This window comes from Falco rusticolus, chromosome 1, assembly GCF_015220075.1.
Source record: "Falco rusticolus isolate bFalRus1 chromosome 1, bFalRus1.pri, whole genome shotgun sequence".
NCBI lineage: Eukaryota > Metazoa > Chordata > Aves > Falconiformes > Falconidae > Falco > Falco rusticolus.
In genome coordinates, this window is record NC_051187.1 from 15,805,112 (window position 1) to 15,830,928 (window position 25,817).

Sequence of the window (25,817 nt, forward strand, 5' to 3'; positions counted from 1 at the left end):
GCCGCTCCCGCGGGGCCTCCCGGCGGGCCGCGGGCAAAGTCCGCCCAGCGCGGGCGATAAGGGCCGGGCCGGGGCGGGGGCCGGGGCCCGGGCGGCGGCCGGAGGAGAGGCCTGCCGCGCTGATTTGCATAAGCTATATTGCCTAATGGTGGCGGTCATGGCTTGGTAGAGGGGCCGCCCGCGCCCCGCAGCAGCCCGCCGGCCGGGGCGGAGCGGCAGGCGGCCGAGGGCGGCGGGAGGCGCGGGGCGAGCGGCGGGGCCGCGCCGCCGGCGCCCGGGAGGATGGTGTCCCAGCTGAGCGCCCTGCAACGGGAGCTGCTGGGCGCCCTGCTCAGCTCCGGAGCCACCAAGGAGGGACTCATCCGTGCCCTGGAGGACATGGTGCCCGCCGCCGGCTTCGGCGTCAAGCTGGAGAGCCTGCCGCTCTCCCCCGGCGGGCCGCCCGACGGCAAGGCCGCCTTCGCGCCGCTGGCCAACGGGCACGGCAAGGGCAAGCTGTCGGGCGACGAGGGCTCGGAGGACGGCGACGACTTCGACACGCCGCCGATCCTCCGCGAGCTGCAGGCGCTCAACACGGAGGAGGCCGTGGAGCAGCGGGCCGAGGTGGACAGGATGATCAGGTACCGGCGGGCACCGGGGGCGGGTACCGGGGGCGGGGGGGCGGGCACGGGCTCCGTCTGCAGCCGCTCGGACCGACGGTCCCGACCCCAAGCACCCTGCCCGGGGGTCGTTCCCGGTGTGCCCTGCCCCGTCTGTCCTGCCCGGTGGCGGGTTTCGGCGCTCCCTGCCCGCCCCGTGGTCAGTCCCCGTGGCGGGTCCCGGCGCTCCCTGCCCGCCCCGTGGTCAATCCCGGTGCTCCCTGCCCGGTGGCGGGTCCCGGTGTCCCCTGGCCCGGCGGGGCTGTGCCGCGGTCCCCGCGGTGGCGAGGGGCCGGCCGGGCTGGGACCCCGCTGCGGAGGGGAGCGGGCAGGGCGAGGAGCCGGGGCCGGCCACACCGGGGCCCACCGGCCGCGTCCTCCCGCCCCGTCGGGGGCTGCCCGCCCGCCTGTCGCGGCGGCACCGGGGCCGCGGAAGCTCGAACCGGCCGCCGGCTCCGTCCCTCCGCGCCGGGAGATAAAACATAAACTGCAGCACGTGGAGCCCGGGGTGTTATTAATTTATTTCTATAAATCATCAACAGAAAGATACACAAAGGGCCGCGATGGGCGAGCGGAGCGGCGGGTTATTCATTGCCGAGGCTGTAAAGCGGCCGGGGAGGGGGGAAGGAGGACACCCCGAAGGCGGCGGGCTGGGCAGCAGCGCGCCCCGGGATGCGGCTCTGCGCCGTGCCGTGCCGTGCCGTGCCGTGCCGTTCCGTGCCGTTCCGTGCCGTGCCGCGCCGCGGGGAGCGGGGCCGCCGTCGGGGCTCAGCGGCAGCGCCGGCCCCGTCGGCTTGTGGACAGCATCGGATCCCCGCCGTACCCCGGGGCAGGGGCAGCCCGTCGCTCCTCCGGGGCCACCGGGGCGGTCGTGGCTCCCCCCGACAGCGCACCCGGTGCAAGTGGGTGGGGAGCCCCGCGGGAGCATTTCTGCATGCAGCGGGGGCACCTCTCTGTGTGCCCCCCCGGCCTTGCACTGCGGTTTTCATACCTGTCTTGGCGCCCCAGCAGCACCCCGAGCGTGGCACTGATCCTGCCCGCCAGGCTCAGCCCCCGATGTGTGCCTGTACCCCCTGCCAGCGCCCCGAGCCCATCTTCATCCCCAGTTCTTGCCCCCCAAGAGCCCTGGTGCCACGGCAGCAGGGTGCCAGGGCTCGGTTGGGGATGGGGACACCACGGTGGCCGCTGCGGTGAGCGCAGGGGTGCTGGAAGGGCAGACGGGGCTTTCTGGGGCCAGGGCTGGGCAGTGGCAGCCGTGCCTGCTGGGGGGCTTGGCTGGCACACACAGGGTGCCAAAGAGGCTCCACGCAAGGGAGAAATCATTGTTGGCCTTTTCTGTGGGGTTCCTGCCCCTGCTGTGTAGCACCGTGCTGTGCACCTCTGGGTGCTCTGCCTGTCCCAGTGCACCCCTCTTGCTGGCTGTGCCCATCCTAGGGTGCGTGGGGTGGCAGTGGGGGTGCTGAGGAGGCTCAGCCCCAGGATCGCTGTGCTCCCACAGGTGTTTCTGTGCAAAGTTTGCCTTTGGTGCAAACAAGAGCAGGCACATGTCCCTGAGGAGCCTTTGCAAAGAGCTCGTGTTTGCTCTAAGAGAGGCCTTTGTACTTGGAGAGGGAGCCGGGTAGGGGAGTCAGGAACCATTTATTGCAGCCATGCACGGGGGCCGAACCCCTGCTGCTCCCACTGCCCAGCACCAGCATCCTGACCCCGGGGCTGGCCCACTCTCAGGCTATTCCCATGCCTGGGGGTGCTGAGCTCCGCAGCAATTTTGGGACTTCGGTGCAGGTTTTGCTGCCGACCTGTGGTGTGGGCACAGGCCGGGATTGCCCGGCGCGGTGCTGTGGTCCCCAGCAGTTTGCACTGGCTGTGGCCTCTTGGCAAGCAAATCGTTCCCTTGGGCCTGTTTGTGGCACGTGAATGGCTTCAGCTGCAGCGGGTGAGAGAGGGCGAGTGCTGTGCTGTGGGCACAATGGCCCCACTGCTGGCACGGTGGTTTCTCACAGCGCTTGGCCAGGCAGGTGCCGGTGGCACACGGAGCTCAGGTCCAGGATGAGATGCCCCGCAGCTCCCTCACTGCCCTGTCCCACCCCCAGGGCTTGGCCTGAGCCCACTCCGGGAAATAATTTATCCCAGGAGCAGCTAGATGCCCTGGACCGAGAGAAGGTGCCCACTCGGGTGGCCCGGCTGGAGATGCCCCGAGTGGCTCCAAAAGGCGCGGGGAGCAGCGGGTGCAGCACACCTCCCGCCCCGACCCCTGCGTGCGCTGGCAGATGCAGATTAGATAGGTCCTTTCTATAGGCAGCTGGGGTTATAATCCATCTGTATAAATTCTTGGCATATTTCTGGGGGGATGTGGATTGTATTTACCTGTTTTCAAGATTGACAAAGGGGGTTAGAGGGTCTGGGAATCCCTGGGGAGAGGGACGGGCTTTGCCCCCGCTGTGTGCGGGGCTGGGGTGGGAAATGTCTCTTTCTCAGTCAGCGTTGGCAGCCGGGCTTCACCTGGGTTAATTTTGTGCAAGAAAAAAAACACCTTTCCTTGATTTTGGTGGAGAAGAACCGTGGAACCAGGGCTCTAAACTGGTTTTCCAGTATTACAAAGCACTCCTGTGTTGGGTTGGGTTGTTAGTTTTGGGGTTTTTTTTGCATGTAAAGTTCTGATGAAGATTGGACAATTAATGTGGGGCTTTTTTCATTTTGGTGACAGAACGGAAAAAAATATGGGCTTGTATTGAATCAAAAAGTTTTCCTCTCTTGCTTTTTAGGTTAACCAAAAAAGAAAAAAAAAAAAAAAAGCCAAACAAACACTCAAAGGTTTCATTTTGGGTCAAGTCCAAACATTTTGTTTAACATGAAACAAAATGTTTGGGTTTGGTTTCAGGTTGTTTAACCCTTTTGAATACGGTCAAGTTGATTTGTAAAGAAAAATCACTGCTCAGAAGTTAAGAGCCGAATAATTGTTTTGAAAGTGTAAGTGTGAAACATACTGGAAATATTAAGGTGAAGCCTTTCTTAGAATAATAACATGGAGGGAAACTCGGGGACTTTTTTCCTAATTCTCACGTATTTTTTCAAGCCAGAACTTGCCAAATTTTATTTAAATTCAGAAATCACGTCTGTAACCCCCGAGTCACTTGTTTGACATTTTAACAGTGTGCTCAGTTGCACTGGCTCACGATTTAACTCTGGAAGAACGATGCCCTTGACTTAGTTGTGAGCCAAACTGCTATGAGAAATGATAATGAGCTCTGTTCCATTAACTTATTATTAATCAGCCATTACTAGGATCAGTTAGGTGACATGAACTGCCTGTGACAAAAGTCTGCACGAGCCCCTCGGCTTGGGCACAGCGGCCAGTGGGCTTCACCCTGCTTCGCCGGGAAGGCGCGTGTGGAGGGGAGCTGCGATGGAAGGACATTTTCTTCGCATCCTTCACGGTGGCTCTCGTCTTCTCCTGGGGCAGCACGAAGACCCGAGAGCCCCAAACCCCCATGTGCCACAGCTGTCCCTGCCGGTTCCTGGTGCCGAACGGCAGCGAGTGGCTGTGGGGCTGGTGGCCCAGCCACGGTGCCGTGCGTTTTGGGGACAGGAGCGGGCTTTTCTGTTTGCACCACGCTTAAGCCAGCCTGGGGTCCAGGCTGGTGGGAAAACCGGAGTCGGCGTGTCCGTGCGCCCATGCAGGCATACAGCTCCACGGTGCCGGGCGGTTGTCACCGTATAGAGGACGCCATATATGTGGTGGGGTTCCCCTGCCCAGAGGATGCAGGATTGGGCACAGGGACAATGTCTCTAGGGAGGCTCCGTGTCCCTTCTGGGCTGTGACAAAGCCCCGGCTGCCGTCAGCGGGCTGGCCCCGGTTGGGTACTTTTACTTTGGATCCAACCAGCTTTTTTTTCATACTGCATGCAGGACAAAAAGTAAGAAATCTGCTTGTTGGGGTTTTTGGTTTTGGTTTTTTTTTCCCCTTGACAAGTTGAAGGATCCAAAATAAGTAATGAATTGGGAAAGCAGTCGGACGGTTATTCCAAGCGCAGCGTTGGAGTATCGCATTATTTGTGTGCATGACTGTGACCAGGCTTGGGCTCCACACCGATTTTGCGGCATTGAAGCACTTCCGTTTAGTCCCACGTCCTCCTGTAGCGCAGAATAAACCCAGGGGGCTTCCACGCGCTCCCCCGCTGCTGTGCCCTGCTCTCCTCAGCGCTGGAGAACGCAGGCAGCATCTTGATTTTTGGCCGTAATTTTATTTGTCCTCTCGATCGGTGTCAGCTACCCCAAGGACACCAAAGTAATGTGGATGTAGGAAAAAGTCATTTTACACCTGGATCCTGCAGGAGCCAAATTCGAGTGTTTAAAAATAGTCGAGAATGACTTAAAATTATTGGGGTGGTGGTGGTTTTGGTTTTGCATTTGGGGGCTTGCTTGAGTTTGGGTGCCTGGTTTGACCTTCGCTTCTTAGCCTTTTGCCTATGGCCCGCAGGTGTGCTTCGCTGTTGCGGAGCGTGGAAGGAGGGTCTCTTTTAAATGAGCAGAGATTTTAAGATAATTACCGCTGCAGGAATGGAAGGGAGAAGGTAAAGCAGCAAGCGCGGCAGGTGGGGTTCGGTGGCTGTGCGGGGGTCCCTGCCAGCTGGCGGCAAGCCCGGGGTCTGGGGCACAGTGCGGGTACCGTGGCAAGGGGCAAGGAAAGCATCCCCAGGTGAGAGGTTTCTCTTTCTTCAGAGGTACCTGGTATAGGCTTCCCGTATCCACATGTACGCATGTGTCCGTGTATCCTGCGGTGTGTGCATATCTTCAAGGGGAGACACTGCACTGAACTTCGTAACAGCAGCAATTAGTGGATGGGGCTACGTACGTTTCTCCTTGAAGGATCTGGAGGTGCTTTACCGGCATTAATGAGACCTTGATGTGCCCCATCAGGACACCGGGACCCTCTTTACTTCTCCCTCCCTGGGAGAACAGCCTGGTGGGCATCCCCAGGGTGGCTGTGGCACCCTGTGAGCCCCCATCCCACCGGCCCCTCCTGGGGCAGGATGGGGCTGTCTTGGGAGGCTGGGATGGCATTTGGGAAAGACAGATGCTCAAAGGATCCTGTGCCTTTCTGAAACAATTTTCATCATCATCATCATCATAATGGGTTCCCCCATCATGGGAGGAAGCAAATACCAGGTACTTTTCCCCATCAGGAGAGATTAACCCTTTGTTTCCATCCCCACAGCGAGGACCCATGGCGGGCGGCGAAGATGATCAAGGGGTACATGCAGCAGCACAACATCCCGCAGCGGGAGGTGGTGGATGTCACCGGCCTCAACCAGTCGCACCTCTCCCAGCACCTCAACAAGGGCACCCCCATGAAGACACAGAAGAGAGCTGCCCTCTACACGTGGTACGTCCGCAAGCAGCGGGAGATCCTTCGGCGTAAGTACCCGCGCCAGCGCTCGCCCTTCAGGGCTGGCAGGGGGAGAGGGGGGGCCCCGCATCCCGGTCCTGTCTGCGGGTACCAGGCACGTCAGGGGCTGGGCGAGGAGCAGCCCCCTGCCCTCTTCCCTGGCAGAGCCCCCTGGACCTAGCATCTTCCCCAAAACAGTTTTACAAGTAAAATGAATTTAAGGCACAGGAAAACTGGGCGAGAGCCCCTCTTGGTCACAGTAACACTGTGCGAGTTCCCCCAAGCCCATCCACACAACTGAGTTTCTGTATATTTTTATTTGTTAGAGCTGGGAAAGCAATTAATGATTACACACAGTCAGATGCCTTTCCCACCTCTGCCCTCTTTTCCTCTCTGTTTCTTGGGACAGCTCATTTTCTGCAACTACTTGCAAAAAAAAAAAAAGAGAGAAAAGAACAAAACCTGTGAATTGCTCATGTCCATAGCATGGTCTGTGGGCAGTCTGTGCTACTTAAGATACCAATGATTTTGGCCAAGTGCACGGACTATGGCTTTTGTGCAGCTCTCCCACCAAGCCCTGCCCCAGGGTTGGTCCCCTGTTGCTCGATGCGGCCCCGTTTTCAGCTGAGTTGCAGGTTGGGGTGCTGAGACTCCCCCCTTAAAAGAGCTCTGCCTCCCTCCTGCAAATGGATGCAGTATCCAGCGGATGGGAAGTGCAGGAAAGGGTTTAGCACCAAATACCATTGCTTTGAAAACACACCTTGAGATGTTAGAGCAAACAGAGCCTGCTCCAGCCTTGCCCTGCGTTTCCCCCCTTGTCACAGGGGGAAAAGCCATTATAAAAAGAGGGAGAATTCCCCTGCAAAACTGAGAATAATAAAACCCTCCCATTAATCTCCCTTTACTGCCATGGTGACAAGCGCCGGGTCTGAGGCAGGCCGCTGGGGAAGGTCACCTCTGGTGCCTGCCCGCCTTGGGCACAGGGCCGGCGTCCCACCACGCTGGGACGGGAGTGCTGGGCCAGCAGGGAGAGGCACCCTCTCGGGGGGCTTTGCAGCCGTCCTGCCTGGCTCCTGGCTTGTAAAAACCCTCCCTGAACAAGTGCGTGCCAGTAGAGACCCTGCCCATGAATATGCATGCCCTGCACATGCTCCCCATTAAACACTGTCCTGGAGGGCTGGTAATAACTCCCCTGCCAGCGTGCAAGGCTGACCCTTCCCTGGGGTGGGTGGCCGGGAGCACCCGTCTTGCTCCAAAGCGTGCGGGGGCTGTGGGCTTGGGGTGCGTCGGGAGGGGACCCGGGGGGGGCAGCTCTGCGCGCGACGGTGACTCTGAGCAGCGGCTACAGGCCAGCTCACGTCTGCTCCTTTCTCTTTCAGAGTTCAACCAGACAGTCCAGGGTTGTGGAAATATGACAGACAAAAGCAGTCAGGATCAGCTGCTGTTTCTCTTTCCAGAGTTCAATCAGCAGAACCAGGGGGCTGCCCAGCTCGACGACACCTGCTCCGAAACCCCCAGCAAGAAGATGCGTCGCAATCGGTTCAAGTGGGGGCCGGCCTCCCAGCAAATCTTGTACCAAGCCTACGACCGCCAAAAGAACCCCAGCAAGGAGGAGCGCGAGGCTCTGGTGGAGGAGTGCAACAGGTAAAGGCTGCTCTGCGCCGCCCGCTGCCTCCTCGCCCGCCCTGCAGCCTTTCTTCCAAAAAGTGCTTGCGATGCTGGGCTTGCGGCTTGCAGCCCTGGCCACTGGCCCATGGCATGGCTCTGCTGAGCTGCCTGCCCTCTTTTTGCCTTGTTTTCCCTATCTGGGTGATGTCCAGGGCTAAGTGAGCTCCCCGCTGGGGCAGTGATGCTGTGGGGATGCTGTGGGGATGCTGCAGCGTTACAGCAGTCTCAGAGGGAGGGTGGGATGGCTTTTACAGCATGGATGTAGCTGGAAAGAGCAGGCGGGCTTGTAGGGAGGGCTTAAACACCTCCAAACTCACCTGTCCTCCCATGGCCCCCCTGCCTGGTGGTGCTGGCAGAGGCCCCCCCAGCAGCGCCCTTGTTCCAACATGTCCCCTTGCACGCACAGGGCTGAGTGTCTGCAGCGAGGGGTGTCTCCCTCCAAGGCGCATGGGCTCGGCTCCAACCTGGTGACCGAGGTCCGCGTCTACAACTGGTTTGCCAACCGGCGGAAGGAGGAGGCTTTCCGCCAGAAGCTGGCCATGGACGCCTACAGCTCGGGCCAGCCCCCGCACAGCATGAACCTGCTGCTGTCCCATGGCTCCCCCCACCACAACCAGCCCAGCGCCTCACCTCCCACCAAAATGCCAGGTAAGCCCTCGCTGAGGGTGCTCGGGCGTGGGAGCAGTTGCAGCGCTGGCTGCTGTGTCTGCTGGGGATGGGGGTGCTGAGCCCTTGGGGCCACACGTGGGTACCTTTGGGGGAGGGGCGGAGGTAGGGACCCTGGTCCCTGCCGCAGCCTCGAGGAGTGATGGTGAGGAGGAGCAAGCACCATCACTGCAGTGTCGGTGTTTGCTTGCTTGGTTTCGTTCACCGGAGTCCCGGTGTGGATTCAGCTGGACAGGGTGGGGGGTGGGCTGCTCTGCACCTGGGCTGCTGGTGAGCGCTGGTTTCGGGGGTGTGGGGTGCACAAGCAATGTGGCAAAGCCTGTAGGAAGATGTGACAGCGCATCCTGGCCTTGCTCTAGGGCTGCAGCTGGCACGGGCTGGGGGCTTGGTGCTGCACCATCCCCGTGCCAGAGGGCATGATGAAGAGAGCTGCTCAGGGGGTGCAGGGCTCACCCCAACCCTCACCGCTCCACACCAGTCTGGCCCCGCTGTGCACAGTGAGGAGCCAGCTGGGGAGAGCAGGCTGCCGGGGGATTTAAGGAGATAACGCTGCCGGGGAGGGGGCTGCATGCCTGGGGAGGCTAATCGGGGTGGGCTGGGGTGGCGTGGCATGGGGTGAGAAGCATTGTTGGGAGAACAATCCCCATTGTCCCCCCACCTGCCTGCTGCAGCCAACTCGCCGGCCCCGGGCAGGCGATGAGGGCCAGCGTGGGGGCTGCGCCCCAACCACCCCGCGTCCCCCCTTGGCCATGGCACTGGCACAGCCTGGCTGGGAAGACTAAAACCAGCCGCCTCTTGGAAATGACCCTGCCTGGCTCGTTACACACACCCAGCTCGTTACAAAGGCAAATGAATAGAAACCCGTGTGGCAAGGAGCCCCTGTGGGAAGGGCAAGGTGCCTGGGGAGAGGAGGCTGGGAGCTGGGGACGGTGCCAGTCCATGGCTGGACACCAGTCCTTGGGCGTTAGCAAGCGAGGGCAGCCCCCAGCGTGGTACCCGGGGGATGCAGCAGCCCCGGGTGGGCACACAGCATCCGACCCAGCTCCCAGCCATGGGAGGGCCAGGCAGCATCCCACCCGCTCCTGGGTTCTGCTCTCCCCAGGGCCGGCTGGCGGTGACCAAAATGTGACCCTGCCCCAGGAATGCCCCACACAATGGCAGGGACAGGGAGGACGTTTGCCCTCCTGTCACCGGCTGATTGCTTACAAGGTGCCCTACAAGCACATTGTCAGCAAAATCAGCTGTTTTCAGTGTCGGCCGGCAGCCTTTACAATACCCCACCAGCATGCAGCCCCGCATTGTCATGGCGTTGTCCCCCCCGTGCATGCTTAATTGACAATTAAGCCGGGGCTTTGAACGAACCCCGCTGCCTTTGATGTGCCCCCGTCCTGCCAGCGCACAGGCAGGCACCCCACAAGAGCCTTTGTTTTCTTCTATTAGGGGACGGCAATTACTGTAACCGCGGGCATTTATCTCGGGGCTGGAGGGCCGTTAAGCCCCAACCTTTATTTTCAAGTCGGAGCAGTGGCCAGCAGGAGCCGGCCGTGGCTATAGGGCCGATGACAGCCCATTTGGAGGGGCTTTTGAGTCAGGCAGGAGTGATGGCTGTGGCGGCGGCAGAGGGCCCCTCTAGAGGGGTCAGGAGGGCTTGGCCACGGGATTTGGTTGGTGTCCGGTGGTCGTATCCCGAGGAGGAGGAGGTGGGCTTGGCGAGGGCCACGGTGGGGTTTTAGGGCTGGTTTGGGGGCAATGGGCAGGGATGGGGCTCAGCCGTGATTGCGTCAGGGTCACTCGGACCAAGCTGGTGCAGCAGGCGTGCAGCTCCCAAGGAACCGCTGGGTCCATCACTGCTTCGTCTTCCTTCAAGAGACATTTGGGGACCCGCTGCCTTGGTGGGGCCGGCCCCGCTGCCTGGCTGACCCCATCTGGGGCTGGCCACGCTGGGATTTGAACTGCCCTTGCACTGTGTCTGGAGTCTTTAACAGCTTAATGACGGTGCTGGGACGCTGCCCGCGTCCTACCCCGGCGCAGCCCTGTCCCCCCGTGACACCCCTCAGCAGGATGCGGTGGGGCTGGCGGCACGGGGCAGCTGCAGTGTCGCTGCCCGGCCCGCAGACAAAGGGGGATCGCCTGCTCCTCAGGACGTCAATGGGGTCTTGCAAAAGGGCGTAATGACAGCCAGGCAGGGGTAAGAGCTGTAAAAGTCAAACATCCTCCCGGCCTCTTCTGGGGGACCCATCTGTCAAGCCTCAAGCTGTAGTTTTTAACTATTTGGAGGTAAATACTTAAAGCCTATCTCTCTCAGAGGCTTCTCTCAGACTCTGGACTTTTCCCTTCCTATGGGGTATTATCAGCAATCTTGGTTCCCTGTTTGATTTGAAGGTCACTCAGGGCTTTATCTCGGTGCCATGCCATAGACTCTGGCTTATGCCATTTTTATCTTCAAGAGCCCCAAAGACAATTGGTGCATTGATGAGATTAGGTGACGCACTGCCCCGCTTGCCAGCCATCCCCCGCCTCCCACCCTGCATACAAAGGGCTGGCCGGCGCCCGTCGGACCCCACAGAGCCCCGTCCCCACGGCCAGGGGCCACAGCATCGCCTCCAGCTGGTCCCGGGGGTCCTGCACCGAAAAGTGGTCGGGGCACCCATCCGTCTGTCCATCCATCTATCCATCCATCTGTACCTGCTCTGCAAATATCAGAGTATCAGAGCAGTATCAGAGCAATCATATGTGCATATATATATATTTGTGTGTGTATATATACATAAATGTACATTACGTATATATTTTTAGGTATCTCTACAGATGGAGATAACAAACATAAAAACAACTCAGTACCACCCCTGAGATTCTTCCTAAACCCAAAGGGCAATTTAAGTGTTTTGACTTCTTCTTAAAGAAGCGCCCATCAGTAAACCCTCGTTCCAGAGGTACTTTGGTTTATGTCAGGGTCCTACATGCTGTTCCTTGGGGTATGTGCTGGTTCTGACTGCAGAGCCAGTGCCAGCGGCTGTAATATTTTACTGTTGGGTGCATTGTGGGGCTCGGTGGGTGCAGTGTGCTGTTAGGAGCTTTTCCTGGTTTTATGGGGGGTAATTAGAACTTTATGATAGCAGCGAAATGGGAGGGTCCAGTCCCCATAAACAGGTTTATAATGGATATAAACTATGCACCTCTGTAACTTTGCAAAATTAACACTTTAGAGACAATTTGAGTGGCAGCCCAAAAATCAGAGCTGCCCTGGGCACTGCCTGGACCTGCATTTGGGAGGGTGGAACGGTCCCAGCACCGACCCAGCTGCTGCTATCGTGTCAATAGATGCAGCATCACCGAGCCCAGCACCCAAAAATGACACTTTGTCTTTCTCGACCTGCTGCTGGGCTCCTGGTCCACACCGCCGGCAGCATCCTCATGGGTCGGGCAGGGCCGGGGCTGGATCCCTGCCGCTGCCTGAGTCATCGGTGACCAGGCACGTGGCGTGGCCGGGTCTGTTTTGGGGTTGGGCATTGCCGGTGATTTGCAGGATGTTTGCGAAGCGCCGGGCAAAAGTGCAGCTTGGTGCTGGGGCAAGCGGCAGCAGAGGTCGGGATGTGCGGTGTGACGGCAGCGGCTCTCACTGCACAGGAAATATATTTAGAAGTACAGTGAATGTGGTTGTTTGGTTTTTTTTTTTAAGTACAATTTAATCATATCAATATGACTGAAAGCAGGGGAGGACCAAGCTGCTTCGTTGCTTTTGCTGGCCAAAGACACAAGGCTGGTGTGTACCTAGAAAATGGCACACCCCTGCAACGAGAACAGCAAAAATACCTATTGCTGCCTGACCCCCCTGATAAAAGCCGGGTCGGGGAAATGGGTCTGGCACCCCTGGGAAGCTGGGGATGCTGGGGCTGGCTGCAGAAAGCCATGGGTGCACAGGACCCTGGAGCCCCAGGGCAGTGGGTCTGGGGGCTGTCACGCTGCCTGGCGGCTGGAACACAGGGTTAAGGCTACAGGAGCCGGACCCTGCAGCTTGTCTGGAAACATGGGAAAGCAGTAAAACATTTCACGGGCTGTGCAGCTCAGGGGCCGCACAATAGCCGGGTCCCATAAACAGACTTTTATATTATGGCTGTAGCTCCAGTAAAAAAAAAAAAAAAAGCCTTAACGAGGGTAGGCTCCATGGCCAGGACCATTCCCGGTGATCACCATCCAGGCTCCTCTTTGGGCAGCTGTGCAGAGAAGGAGGAATAAATCTTTTTGCATGGGAGCTGCTTCCAGCTGTGCAGGAGAGCAGCAGGAGAGCAGTCGTGTCAGGCTGCGATAGCTGCCTGAGCCCCCACGCATAAACCTGGACCCCACAGCTCCCTGCTCGCCCCAGGAGGAAAAACCTTCATGTCCTGGTGCAAACAGCCAGAGCCGTCCCCGTGTGTTCACCCCAGCTGCTGGGTCCTGAGCGGGGGTCCCAGCGGTCGTGCCATGGGGGGATGGCAGGCTCAGCACCCCGGCGATGGCAGAGCATGCCAAGGGGGGTCTCAGGGAAGCCTGAGCACGGTCCCTGGCGTTGTGTAGAGCTGTGTCCTGCTGCTCCAACAGATAAAGCCCAAAAGCAGGAAAACAGGGGCGGTGGAGGTGGCTGGGGAGGAGTAACATGCGCTTGGGGCAACCTGGAAAACAGCTCAGAGGTGACTGTCGCCCAGGTAGATGCTTTAGGCTGGGCTGGAGCTCACCATGTTCACTGGGAATGGGGAGCTGGGAGGAAAGGCACCCGCTGTCATCGGGGAGCTCTGTTACAGCCACAACAGCAACGGCAATAACGCCTGGTGCTCTTTTCCCAATATTAATCACCTAATCTGCCCAAAGCCATCCCAGCTCTGAGGGCATACACATAATACCCGTCCCGTGCTAGCAATGGGAAAAACCCGTGCCAGGATCGGTGATGGCTTCCTAAAGGTCTGCAAGGTAGCCATGGCGGGGGGCGATCGCCCTGGCCAGCAAGCGCTCTGTGGGCAGACCCAGGTGCCCACGGGCTTTGGGGACGCAGGAGCCCCCCACCAGCCCAGCCCCTACCTCTGCGGCGGCGGGGTCCTCGGTGGGGCCAGCGGTGACACGGCTGCCACCGGCCCTGGAGCCCGACCTCGCACTCCTCCGGAGAGTTAATCTTCATCAAGACTCGGAGCCTTCAGCGGTTTTACCGACAGACCCAGAATCTCGGTCACCAGACTATCTGGAAATCTCAGCGTTGGTTATTGTTTCTCAGACAATAAAGTGTTGTCCCTGGGTTTGCAAGGAAAAGCTTGAAAACCAGCTTTTAACCTCTCATATGTTTTAAAGACAGCTTCGTGCCTTTGGGTGTCCTGACTCTTGAGGTACAAGCATCCTCAATTGGCTATAGCATGATTTTGGGTTTAAAATGGAGTTTTTACATTTTTTTATTTGTTCTTACTGAAAGCTTCACTGAACCCAAAAGAGATTGAAGACTGAGCAGAAACTCTGCTTTTCTTTCCAACGGGAGCTGCCTGTGCTCCTCGTCTATCTTTAAGATCGCGCTCAGAAGAAAGGGCTTTATTTTATCTGCCCTCCCATTGTTTGACCAGCGCTGCAGGATCTGGGGCCGGCAGCGGCTGAAGCACACTGCACGAGGTTGGGACCGCAGGGAAGAATGTGTGTGACAGTGCCCCGGTTGAGTAATGTTTACCCTGTTCACGGCAGGGACGTCCACTCGGACCGGCAAATATCCACCTGCTAGAGGACATTCTTTTATTATCAGGGATAAAAGGGGTTTGCTGGGAAATGATCAGGAACCAGACATCGTGGGGAGATTCCTATCTGTGGGACGTGTTTAACCAGCTGATGGGGAAAATTCGGAGGTGATTAGAGTGACTTTTCCATGGTTTTGGTGAAGGGCGCAGGTAGCCATCTGTGCTTTGGCAGATGGTTTTGGAGCTTGTGGAAAGCTCCTGGGCACCAGTTACCATTTCTTTCCTTTTCCTGGATTCAGAGACTTCTAGGATAGCCCTTAGAGCATCCTTCGCCGAGCTAGCCTGCATCAGCTCTTCCTCTCGGACACCTGGGAGGAGATCCAAAATCCCAGGGGGAAGATCTTTTACCTGGGTGTGTTTTGTAGCTGGGGGTGTCCACACTATGCCAGGACAGCCGAGAAGCCACTGGCAACCTCCACAGTCTGCACCTCTCTGGCCAAGGGTCATTTTGGGGAGCCGTTCCCAATGCCCCTGTGCGGTGGCAGGGGGTCACGGGTGGACGATGCTCTTGGTGGTCTTGGTTGGGAGGCTGAGCTTCGCCACCATGCTGTCCTGTCCCAGGAGAGCTCTGGGCTGCCCATCCACCGCTTCGATCCGAGGGCAGTTCAGTCAACCCAGCCAGGAGCACGGTGCCGGACTCCTTGTAATAAATGGCTTTTTGCCGTAGTTGTCAAGGCAGTCCCGTAAAAGACGCTTTTGTTTCCCGTGGATTTTCCTCGGTTAATTATTTGCAATCTGTAGATGCCTTTCCCTGACACATGGCTGATCATATGGTTATCAGTGCAGGGTGTTTTAGCCAAATTAAATATATTTATATAGAAGACCTGTGCCTGAGCCAGATTTCCCTTCTTGACGGTGGTGGGCTGAGGTCTGATTTGGAGGTTTGTGTGTGTCTGGTCCCTCTGTCTCGCTGTGATGATCTGTTAATCATACACTTGTCAAGAGGGAGGCGAAAGGGAAATCAGCTGCAGAAAGGCCTGAGACAAAAAATGGGAGTGGTGGCTGTTCAGAGCTGGGCAGACACGGGTGGCCAGGGCTGCGGGGAGCAGGGCGAGCCTCGCAGAGGGAAGAGCTGGAGGATGCCACTGCTCCCCACGGCTCAGGACCCCAGGCTGGTGTCCAAGAGCCACAGGGACATTGCAGCAATTTGCTGCCAAATAAAGCACAAGGGATGCAGCTGGGTGTCCAGGCTGCTGGCCCAGGCTGGGCTCCCTTTGCACCCAGTGGCATCGGGGCCCTGGGCAGCAGAGGGGCTGCAGCCTCGGTGGGCGCTCAGCATCCCTCACCATAAATCCCTTCTCCCTGTACTTTCAGAAGATGGGGTTGGCGAGATGCTGGGGAGCAGCACTGGAGGAAGGGGCATATTGTCTGGTCCTGTTCCTCCCGTTTGTTGTCATTTGGGTGCTTGCACATCTGTTTGCGTCCCTGTGCTGTGCATGCCGAGGGAGCTGGGGAGGGCTGGAGGGTTTCCCCTTTGAAGGGACGCTTTCGGAGGGGGTTGGCATGGCCGGGGCACCCTCGCCGGGGTGCTCGTGGGTGATGCCAATGCCTGGTGGTGTTTTGCAGGGGTCCGGTACAGCCAGGCGGTGAGTGGTGAGGCAGCATCCTCCGGGGCCATCAGCCACCATGGCAGCGGTGCCATGGTCACCACCAGCCAGGCGGTCCTGCAGCAGGTCTCCCCGGCCGGCTTGGACCCGGGCCACAGTTTGCTCTCGCCCGACGGTAAAATGGTGAGTACACCTGGCCTATTGTGGCGGCTTCGCTGATAAGATAAGAGGGCCCGGCGGGCAAAGCAAACACCCTTTCCCCGGGTTTCACACGCGGCCCATGCTGAACAATGGGGCATTGTGGGGCCAGGGCCGGCGGGTGCGTGGCCATCCCGCTGCCCGCCTCAAAGGCGGCTCTCGGCCCCCGCGCTCCCCGGCAGGCGATGGCGTGTTTTCTGAGCGCAGCCCATAAATCTGACAGAGCCCCACTCTGGTTTCTATCGATTGCATGCCTTGCAGATTGAATGCGCGCTGGGTGGATCGCTGTTTGTTTTCTCCTGCCAATGACATGGGTATTGATAAAATGCTCATTCGTTCTTTTTTTCACTAAGCCCTCCCAGGTCTGGAGTTTCGCTGGGGAAGCACTTTCCTTGCAGGCAGGGAGCTTCTTGTCCCAGGGCATCACCCAGGGTGTCAAACCCCTAGTGCTGGCTCTGGCCCCAGAGCTCCTGCCTTTCCCCATCCCCTTCCCCACACACTCGGGCTTTGCTGGGCAGAGGCAGGCAGTGGCGGTGGGACACCAGCATCCCCTCCGCGTGCCTGACGCCCCCACACACCGAGTGCTGCAGGACCATTGCAAAACAGGCGGTTGGAACTGCAGGGCTGGGCTGGGTTCCTGATGCCCGAGCACTCGAGCTGCTCCTTCCCATGGGTGCCCGGTGGGTGCGAAGCCCCTGGGAGGGGTGCGGGTGGGCAGGGGTGCGGGGGGCCAGGCAGGACGGGACGGCAGGGCACAGCCCTTGTCTGGAGCTGGCTGCCGGTGTCTGCACGAAGCCGCTGCTGTTCCGGCAGGTTTTTTCTGCTGAAAGTGAAAGTCAAACATGGCACTGGGCGGCAGGTTTTCACTTCCATTTTCAGAGGGTTGGCGTTGGTCTCCCTGCGAGGCTGGGGGGCTGTGGAGAGGCTCGTCGCACCCTCCCTCAGCTGTAGCACTGTGGAATTTCGCCTTTCCTTCTGCCGCTCTCTGGCTCTGCCTCGCCAGGGTCTCGGCCCAACCCTGCGCACTCGGCCGCTGACCCCACAAAGCCAAGCGTCCCCTGCCGAACAGGGGGATACTGTAGAGCAAAACCCCAGCCCTGCCAGTGTGCTCCCTCTGCCCCACATGCACCCGTATCTCCCCAGGGGTGTGTTGAGCCTTGTAACCCTGAGCCTTGAAGTCATAAAATGAGTCAGGAATAAAGGCAGCAGCAGCAGCAGGCAGCGAGTGCTTGGGGCAGGGGTCCACAAGGACGAGGCGATGCTGAGCTCGGTGGCAGAGGCTGCCAGCATCCCCCACCAGCTCCTTTTGCAGGGGCCACCTCTGAGGGGTGGATCTGCAGGAGCACAGGGACAGACCCTTGGACGGGGCAGGGGGAGGTCACAGTGGCCAGGCAGCACGGGAGAAGGCTGCATGGAAATGCAGTGTATTAAACTGGGAAAAGCAAACTGGGAAGCTGGTGTGCGGCAGCAAAAGCCCTGCTGGATTATCCCTACTGCGCAGACATTGCACAGCACCATCGGGGACCGCTCAGGTCCTCAGCAACGTGGGGCTCTGCTAGCTTATCTCTGATCTTTAAGCAGGGCTAGCTAGTGCTTGCAAGCGATTTAATAAAAATATGCTGTAGGCTGTGGTTTCTAGTAAGTAAACATGTGCCTGTAGTACCCTACACGAAACCAAAACTGCCAAGGCAGTTGCTGCATCTGAAGGCAATCGTTTTTTTCAGGGGTGAGCATTACTGAGGCTGCAGAAAGCTTTGGTGCTTCACTCTTTCACGCTGCAGTGTTGCCTTTAGTCGTGGCAGTGCCAGGGGGTCTCCCACGAGGGTCCAGTGTCTGGAGGGCCTTTTCCAGTCACGCAGTCTCCAGAGGTGATTTTAGGCACGGTGCTTTGGGTCTAAACGCCCTGTGAAAGGAGCCTGGCTGCAGGCGAGCAGCGTGTGCTCACCATGAGCTGTTTGACTTGTGCAGCCAAGTGTGGTGTAACCTGGCCTTGAAGAGACTTTGAAAGTGGAAAATACCGGATCAGGAAATATGAGTCACTCCCGGGCTTTGGAATTTATTGATGGATTTGTTTCAATTGCAGCAGGGCTATCTCCAACTCACATGTGCAAAATAAACAAGGTGCTGGGATTGGTGACCAGAAATGTCACACGAAGAGCCAAAGGATGGCTCTGAATTGGGATCGAGGTTGCTCTGTCTGATGAGAGGGACTAGGAGAATGTGCAGCAATTAAAGAAATAAGGCACCTGCCCCCCTGTTTGTGCTGGGGACCAGCTTCAGTCCCCTTGGCATGCTCCAAGTGCCTTTGTGTGTCTGATCCCTAAACACCAACTGGAATCCCAGGAGCTGGCTCTGGCCGAGTGCGCCCGCGCCGTCTCACCAGTATCCCACCCATCTGCAAAAGTGGTGACTAAGAGCATCACCATGAGGCCCTTTTTATTTACTTTCCATCTTTTTTCCTTACCTTCCCAAGTTCATATATTCCCACTTTCCCCTACAGCCACGACAGTTAGAAGTTAATGAGTGTTGAGAGTCGGCAGCTGTCCCCGAGGGCAGGAGCTTGGCCTTGGGGGATGAAATGGCAAAGGCTCAGGATGTGCCATGTCCCAGCATCATGCTCCCGGGGAGCTGGAAGCTGGTGCCAGCAGAGTCCTTCGCTGCTGCTTCACTATTTATTAACAAGGTGTTCAGGGGTCCCAGCCGGGGTCCGCAGCCCTGGGGCGGTGGGAGCTGTGTGCGCTGAATGCTTTGTGCCCCGGGGAGGCTGCAACCCTCTTGCCTATTGGAAGGGGGGCCTTTGCTGATCCCCCCACAATCTCCCCACTGAAGTAGGTGGGTGGGCAGCAGGGGAGGGGGCAGGGAGCACCCCCCTCGACTGTGTCTCTGATGGTGGCTGCCCTGCCTTGCTCCTCAGCAGATCTCCGTTTCAGGGGGCGGGCTGCCCCCGGTGAGCACCCTGACCAACATCCACAGCTTGTCACACCACAACCCGCAGCAGTCCCAGAACCTCATCATGACGCCGCTCTCAGGAGTCATGGCCATCGCACCAAGTAAGCGTGCCCCAAGCTCCCCTCCGCACCCCGTGTGGACCCCTCGTCCTGTGATGGGGAGGGGGATGCCCTGCCTGCTCATACTGGTGCTGACATCCCTGTTCTGCCATCCCCCTCCTTCCAGGTCTGAACACCTCGCAGGCGCAGAGTGTACCCGTTATCAACAGCGTGGCTGGCAGCTTGGCAGCTCTGCAGCCGGTCCAGTTCTCCCAGCAGCTCCACAGCCCGCACCAGCAGCCGCTGATGCAGCAGTCACCCAGCCATATGACACAGCAGCCTTTTATGGCCACCGTGACCCAGCTGCAGAACTCGCACAGTAAGGGTCGGGGTGGTAGCTGCAAAGGGAAGGGCCCAGAGTTTAGATGGAAAATAAGCTTGTGCTCTCTTCCTGCTCTCCCATGCCCGAGCTTGTGCCCTTGGCTGCTGCCTCTCTCCCGCAGGTACCAGCCGGTGCGGAGCTGCGAGTGGGATGCATGGTGGTGTGGGGTGGCCACATCCCGCCACAGCCTCTCCTCCCCCTGTGCCATCTACTGTACTGCACCTCCGGTACCGCTCCACTGCTGCCCTGCGGGTGGGATGCAGCCCCCTGCCTGCATCCTGTACAAACTTTATTTTTCCTTCCATGTTCTTACTGCTAAAACACCTGCTTTGCCAAAGGAGGTGGCCAGGCCTGTTGCACTCCCTGCAAAGCAGCCGCTTCTCCGCTGTGCCTTGAAGGGACCTGGCGTGGCCCCTCGGGCTCATCCATCACCCCGGCCCTGCTCCAGCGCTGGGCTCAGCTGCAGAGGGGTTGCAGAGCTCCAGTGTCTGCTCCAGCCACAGCCCTTCAGCCCCTCTGATTTCCCTGGGCGAGCTGCTACCCAAGAAGGAGGTGGCTTAGAGGCAGGCGGTGGTTTCTTTCCGCGGCTCATTTTACCTCATCTGTGTCTCCACACTGCTCGTTCCCATGCAGCACCCCTGCAACTGGCCGTAACAGTGCTTGGCTGCTCTGCCCTGCTGCGAGGGCTGGGGGGGCTTTTCCGTGACAGCTGCTTGTCTCCCTCCTCTCCGCAGTGTATGCACACAAACAGGAGCCTCCCCAGTATTCCCATACCTCCCGCTTCCCCTCAGCAATGGTGGTGACGGATACCAGCAGCATCAGCACGCTGACCAATATGTCTTCCAGTAAGCAGGTAATGGCTACGTGGACGCTGGCGAGGGTGTGCAGGTGGGGGTGTGGGGGGTGGAGTGGGGCTGTTTCCCCCCTAGAGGTGGGGCCAGAGGAGGGTGTAGCAGAGACCCTGCCCTGCTGCCTGGGCTGCACCTCCCTGGGCAGCTGGCAATGAGCACTCTGGCACCAGGAACCCCATACCAGCCCCTTTGCGGGCTCCAAACTGCTCGCAGGTGATGCGATGGGGATTTGGGATTTGCGACTGTCTGGACAGTGAGGACTTGTCTAATGCCTGGGGGTACCAGCCGGGGCATGCTCATCCCTGGGGCAACTTCATCAGAGTGGGAGCATCCTTCAGGGGTACAAATTGGGCTGAGAAGGTTGGGACCACGTGGGTTCTGCTGCTTCTGTGTCCAGGGTGAATCCACCCTGGTTGGAGTTGAGCAGAGGAGCTGGGCTCCGATGTGCCTCGACTTACCCCAGCCCGTAAACCTTTATCATCTGCCCAGTGCCGGCGCAGGTGTAAAGCCGGACTTATCCTGGTACACATCAGGTGTGTGAGGCCTTACTCAGACAATAGTCCCTTTTTAAAAGCCGGCTCTGGGGACTGTGGGAAATATGTGGCCCTTATTGATCGCTAGATAAATAAGAGAGAGCCTTGAACTTGCATTCAGATAAACTTTCTTACCGAGGTTTGACAGGGGAGAGGGAAAAAATGTCTGCAGCAACCACAGAGTAAATACGGCGTGGGATCGCTGAGGCAGCCCCCGTGGATGCCCGGCGAGGGGTGAAGGAGGGGGCTGGGGCTGCAACGGGGAGAAGCTGGGAGAGGGGCTGCCTGGGGGGTTGGGGTGCCCGGGAAGGGCTGATGAGCACCGCTGCTGGCTCGGGTCGGGCTCCCGCGCTTTGTAGTGCTCGACGTGCAGGTTTATCTGCGCCTGCTGCTGGGGGCACGGGGGGCAGCGAGGCACGGCCGCGCCTCGGGAGCACCATTTCCTCCGCACAGCTCTATCGGCCCATCTGGTGTGCGCTCGGCCCGAACGGCCCCGATTGACTGCGCTCTCCGCCATGGGCTGCCTTTGATGCTGGGCTGGCGGGAAGGAGCCCTGGGCACACAGGAAATGTCCTGCCAGGGGGATGGTGCCCGCTCATTCCCGCTGCCCGGCCGGGCGCCACGAGCAGCCTTCCTTGACGCAGCACTGCCTGGGGTGGTGGGGGCTCCCTTGGTTTTCTCCCTCCATCAAGCTTTTGCACTTTAATTAAAGGGGGAGGAGGTCTTGCGGCTCAGGGCAGGGGAGGTGGGATGGGGGAGATGGAAATGGGTCCCCGTGGTTGCTGCGGTGAGTGGGTGCAAAGTGCCGAGGCGGCACGCACCCACCCCGTTAGCCCCTGGTACGTGACAAACAAGCACGGGCTGGTCCTGCAAGTGCCCAGGGCAGGATCTGGCCCCTGTCCCTCTGCATGGGTCCAGGATGGGCACTGGGGTCATGTCCCCCCAGCTCAGCCTCCCAGCCCCTGCAGCCCCTTTCCCTACCAACCATTCAACGTTCAAGTTAAAGCTGGAAAAATTTACCTTTGAACGTTGATTTTTTTTCTGTGATCACCCGTTCTGTTAGCGGCAAGGGGCAAACAAAGTGCTGCAGAGGCAGCGCGGGTGCCCCCCAAATGCTGTTCACCCCACAGACAGCTCAAATGGCTCAATATTTTTTTGTGATTTGGGTTTCTGCCCGTGACTGGGGCTAACGGGGGCCATCCCTTGGCTCCTCTACGCTTTGCCTCGGCATAAGGCGGGCGCTGCCGGGCACAAGGGTGCCCGGTGGCAACAGGCTCCTCCGAGGTGGCCGGGGGGGCCACTTGGATCCCCAGGGGAGCTGCAGTTTTCAGGGCACAGTTTGCTGGGTGAGAGCTGGCTGCCGCAGGGGGGAGTGCATGGATAATCCCAGGGTACGCACAGCCCACATGAAACCCCAAATCTGGGGGGGTCACGCTGCTGCTCCCTGAGCAACTCCTTCTTTGCAAGAGGAGAGGCATTTCTCCTGCACAGCCCAGGGGCAATTCTGCACCCACAGCCCCCACGCCAGCCCCCGCAGACGCACTCCGTGGTGGAGCCCAGCTGCTCCTGGTCCTGCCGGCAGGGACCGAGGCCAGTGGGATGTCCCCTATCCCCCCCAGCTCTCCCCTCAGCCCAGTGCTACAGATTGCTTATCAGATGTTGTTATTTAGACCTGGAAGGGGCAAATACCTCCCGGTTCCTTTGACAACGCTTGAGGCCAAGCCACCATTTTTATTACGTTAGCAAACACCTGATAGTCGCGGCCCGTCCCTAATGACATGTCACGGGAGGCTCCTGGCGTCTCCCTATCTCTGCATTACGATGTTTGCTGTGCGTTCCAGCCCACAAGGTCACCCCCAGCTCCTGGCCCCCCACCCCACCGGTGGCTGGGGGGACCCTGGGTGGGGGACACCCCCCCCCGGGATGGAGAAGGGGCTGCTGCGGTGGGAGGATGCAGTGGCAGGGGCTGCTCAGCTCCTTCCCCAGAGGTGAGAGCAGTGCTGGGGGACAGCGATGAGCATGGCCCCCAGCCCCACTCCCACCCAAGCACAGGCTGCTGCGCTCAGCCTCACGCCTGGCTGCTCTTGGCAGCAGTGCTGAGCTGTGTGGCACAATCTCTGCAACAGCCTGGGCACAAACCGGCCCTTTTCTTCTTATTATTATTTTTGGGAGGGGGTGGCAATATCTGGCTCAGAAAGTATTTTCCCACTGCCTCCCCCTTGGGGGGTCACTGGGGAGGGCTCAGGGCCAAGCAGGGCTTGTGCGGCACCACCAAGGTCCCAGGGTGGCACAGGAGGTGATGCCTCCAGATGCTTTGCAATGCCCCCGGAGACCCCCGCCGTGGTGCTGCCTTCACCCCCTGCCTGCCTGCCAGTCACCGTGCTGCTCTCTCCCTCCCCAGTGTCCCCTGCAAGCCTGGTGATGCTCCACACCTCGCTGCTTTTGCACATAGCAACGGGATCTTATTTTTCCACAACATCCCGCCGGTGACCCGCGTGCTGAGCCCGGGGAGTCGCCAGAGCGAAGCCCAACGCCGCAGCGAGGAGCCCATCAACCCGAAACGGAGCCAGAAGCTCGAGACTCCCTGTCGCCGGGACGAGCCCGGATCTGCGGGGTGCCCACCCGGGACCGTGCCTCTCCTTCCCTCCGCACAGTATTTCCAAGATGTGTCTTGGGGATTTTTTTCTTAAGTATTTGCCTTCCAAGAGGCTGTTGTCTCTCCCGAGGAACTAGGAACAGCTGTACTGGGAACCGGCAGAAGGGGAAGATGGATAATATTTAAGTTATGCTCCTTCACCCGACGGACTGAGAGGGACTTGGGTCTGTTACTTGGCATTTGGAAGGAGGAATTGCATGTGCTGTTGAACTGAGCCAATTAATCTGTAAATATAGGTACAGTCTGCTCCATCCTCACCCTTCCCCACTCCTATACATAGAGATTTATATAAAAAGAAGTAAATTTTGTCCAATGGATGTAAACTACTGTAATTAAGTGCAATTCCCCCATCTGTATATATTGTTCCCTAATCTCTTCTCTTTCTTCTCCCCCCACACCTTTTTTTTTTGTTAAAGGTCAGAGCTAAGGATGGTTTTGGTTTTGTATTTCTCTTCTTCCTTTAAATGAGTTAATTCAATGACCCGGGCCTAGGCAGGATGCCAGTCAGGTAGCACCGGTCTCTGCTCTGCAGGAGGACAGGGAGACGTATGTCCTCTGTGCGGTGACATCTCATGTGAAGGAAGGGCATGGGGCGAGCTGAGTGGAGCCCTGGCAGGATCTGGCCGATCCGTGTGGGGACAGCTATGGAGATCTCAAAAGACTCTTCTGCTTTTGGGGACTCTGACAGTGGTGGGGTGGGGAAGCACTCGGGAGCCTGGTGAATGCATCCAGACTGGTGGGATGCATCAGCATCGACAGTTTTCAAGGTGAGCCTGTGGCATTCGCTGCTACAGAGGTGAATGAGGCTGCAAGAAATTCTGTTGAGATCTCCCTCAAATGAGGTTGAGAGACTGTCTCACTTTTCTTCCCTCCATGGGGTGCAGAAGGGACTGGGTACCCAGTTACTGCCTTGTCTCCTGCCCAGTAAATGGCCAGTACAGATGGCTTATTTTCCACCATTAGCAGGTTCCTGATGAGTCTGGTTGGCTCCACCCTTACCAATAAACACACGGTGCTGGTGCTCTCATGCTTGTGGTGTCTACTCTGAGCTGCAGCTGGAGATGCGGGCCCTGGGCTGTGATGTGGACACGCCAGTCCGCGGTCCCCACTGGCTGCCTGCTTTGTCTCACCTGGCAGCAGCTCTTGGAGGAAAACCTTCACAGCAAGATCTCCAGCTTGTGAATGAGCGGTGAAGGCACACCCCAGCTTCGCACCCACTGAGGACACTGGGCTCCACACCCCCCAGAGCCACGAGGGCTTTAGGTGCCCAAGTCCTACCTCCCAAAGCTGCAGAACCTGTCAAAGGCATCGCTTCTGCTTCCGTGAGATACGAGCTCCTCCGTACCCGCTCCCCTTTGCAAAGGGATCTAACGATCCCCAGTTGTGCAAATTTTTCTTGAATTTTGCAGCATGTGCCAACTTCTGAGAGTGATTTAGAGAGGTGGAGAGGAGTAGAGGTGCCCAGGGACGGATGACCACTGCTAAAAAGGAAAACACTAGATGCTTTCTTTGGGGCAAGAAAGGCTCTTTTGCTGTGTTTTTGTACAATACCTAGCGCAGTGGGACCCTAATCCTTGCAAGGACTAATAGGAGCTGCCCTACGGTGAATAAGTCATCGTAAATTGGAGACCAATATTCAGAATGACATTTAATTTAATGTATACCATAATTAAATACCATTTCTTCTGACTCATTGCTGGTGTGTGGTCTGTAAATTCCACAGTCATCATCCGCTGTGGTTTGGCAGACATCGGTCCAGCAGGGACGCAGGTTGGTGGCAGTGACATGTCCTTCCTGCTGTCCCTTGCAATGCTGATCTAGATTTCTACCTGCCTGAATATCACGTGTTTCATACGAAGCCCCAGGTATCAGCAAAAAATAACAAGAGGCTGTAGAAGGTCGGGAGACCTGTGTTCTCATCCTCCTAATGATGCACTAACGATGTTGCTGGCAGTCGGGTACAGTTCATTCCTCATCCTCTGCTAACTTTAGCAGCTGAGTGTTAAGCAAACCAATTAGGAGCTGAGTGCCAGACAAAGCCAAACCCACCCGTTTTGGATATTGAGCCTTGGATCAGTAAAGTATGAGGCGGAGGTGGGAGGGCGTGCCGCAGTCGCTACAAAGCTTTTGAAGATCTTTGATTGCGAAGAGCTAACATACCTGAGTGACTCAGAGCACATCAGTAGGAAGGGGTGGCCCTTCTGAAGATGCAGTGTGGGGCTGTAGTTCTAATCACCTTCAAAAATGCCTGGTTTGGTACCTTTTTTTTTTTCCCCATAAGTTAAGCATGGGCTGCTGTGGGAAAGGCTTTCAGAGCAGCAGTGAGGTGCTCACCTTTATAGCTGAAGCAGGACACCCTGACAAAAACCTTCCCATGAGGTTGCTTTGTTTCTGTGAATTTTCAAATGCACAGACAAAAAGTGGAGGTGCAAAGCTGGAAGAGAATGTGAGGCATGAAGACTGCTTGGCCCTTTCATGCAGAGTCAGAAGTGATGCTCTCCTTTAGCAAAAGCTGGAAAGAAAAGCAGCAGGTTTTGTTCCAAAATGCCCTTTGCGCCTTC

At 58.1% G+C, this 25,817-nt stretch overlaps 1 protein-coding gene across 4 annotated transcripts; it reads left to right on the plus strand.

Moving 5' to 3' along the window:
- The first annotated feature begins 229 nt into the window (after window positions 1-229).
- On the plus strand, window positions 230-24,945 carry HNF1B (HNF1 homeobox B). 4 transcript variants are annotated; one of them, XM_037370883.1, is made up of 9 exons: window positions 230-620; window positions 5,854-6,053; window positions 7,404-7,668; window positions 8,099-8,340; window positions 15,669-15,832; window positions 18,762-18,897; window positions 19,022-19,213; window positions 19,951-20,069; window positions 23,002-24,945. In XM_037370883.1, the coding sequence occupies exons 1-9, from the start codon at window positions 283-285 to the stop codon at window positions 23,020-23,022; spliced, it is 1,677 nt and encodes a 558-aa protein (XP_037226780.1). In that variant the 5' UTR covers window positions 230-282; the 3' UTR covers window positions 23,023-24,945. The 4 variants fall into 4 exon arrangements, with proteins under 4 accessions (XP_037226780.1, XP_037226790.1, XP_037226801.1 ...); XM_037370893.1 differs by having other exon boundaries at window positions 18,765-18,897; XM_037370904.1 differs by having other exon boundaries at window positions 231-620; window positions 7,482-7,668.
- Window positions 24,946-25,817: the final 872 nt, after the last annotated feature.

Bases quoted from the DNA above. Each gene is read 5' to 3' on its own strand.
- HNF1B (XM_037370883.1), top strand. From the start codon at position 283: ATGGTGTCCCAGCTGAGCGCCCTGCAACGGGAGCTGCTGGGCGCCCTG. The intron at 8,341-15,668 runs GTAAGCCCTCGC...GGTGTTTTGCAG, and splicing joins ACCTCCCACCAAAATGCCAG to GGGTCCGGTACAGCCAGGCG. The intron at 15,833-18,761 runs GTGAGTACACCT...CTTGCTCCTCAG, and splicing joins TCTCGCCCGACGGTAAAATG to CAGATCTCCGTTTCAGGGGG.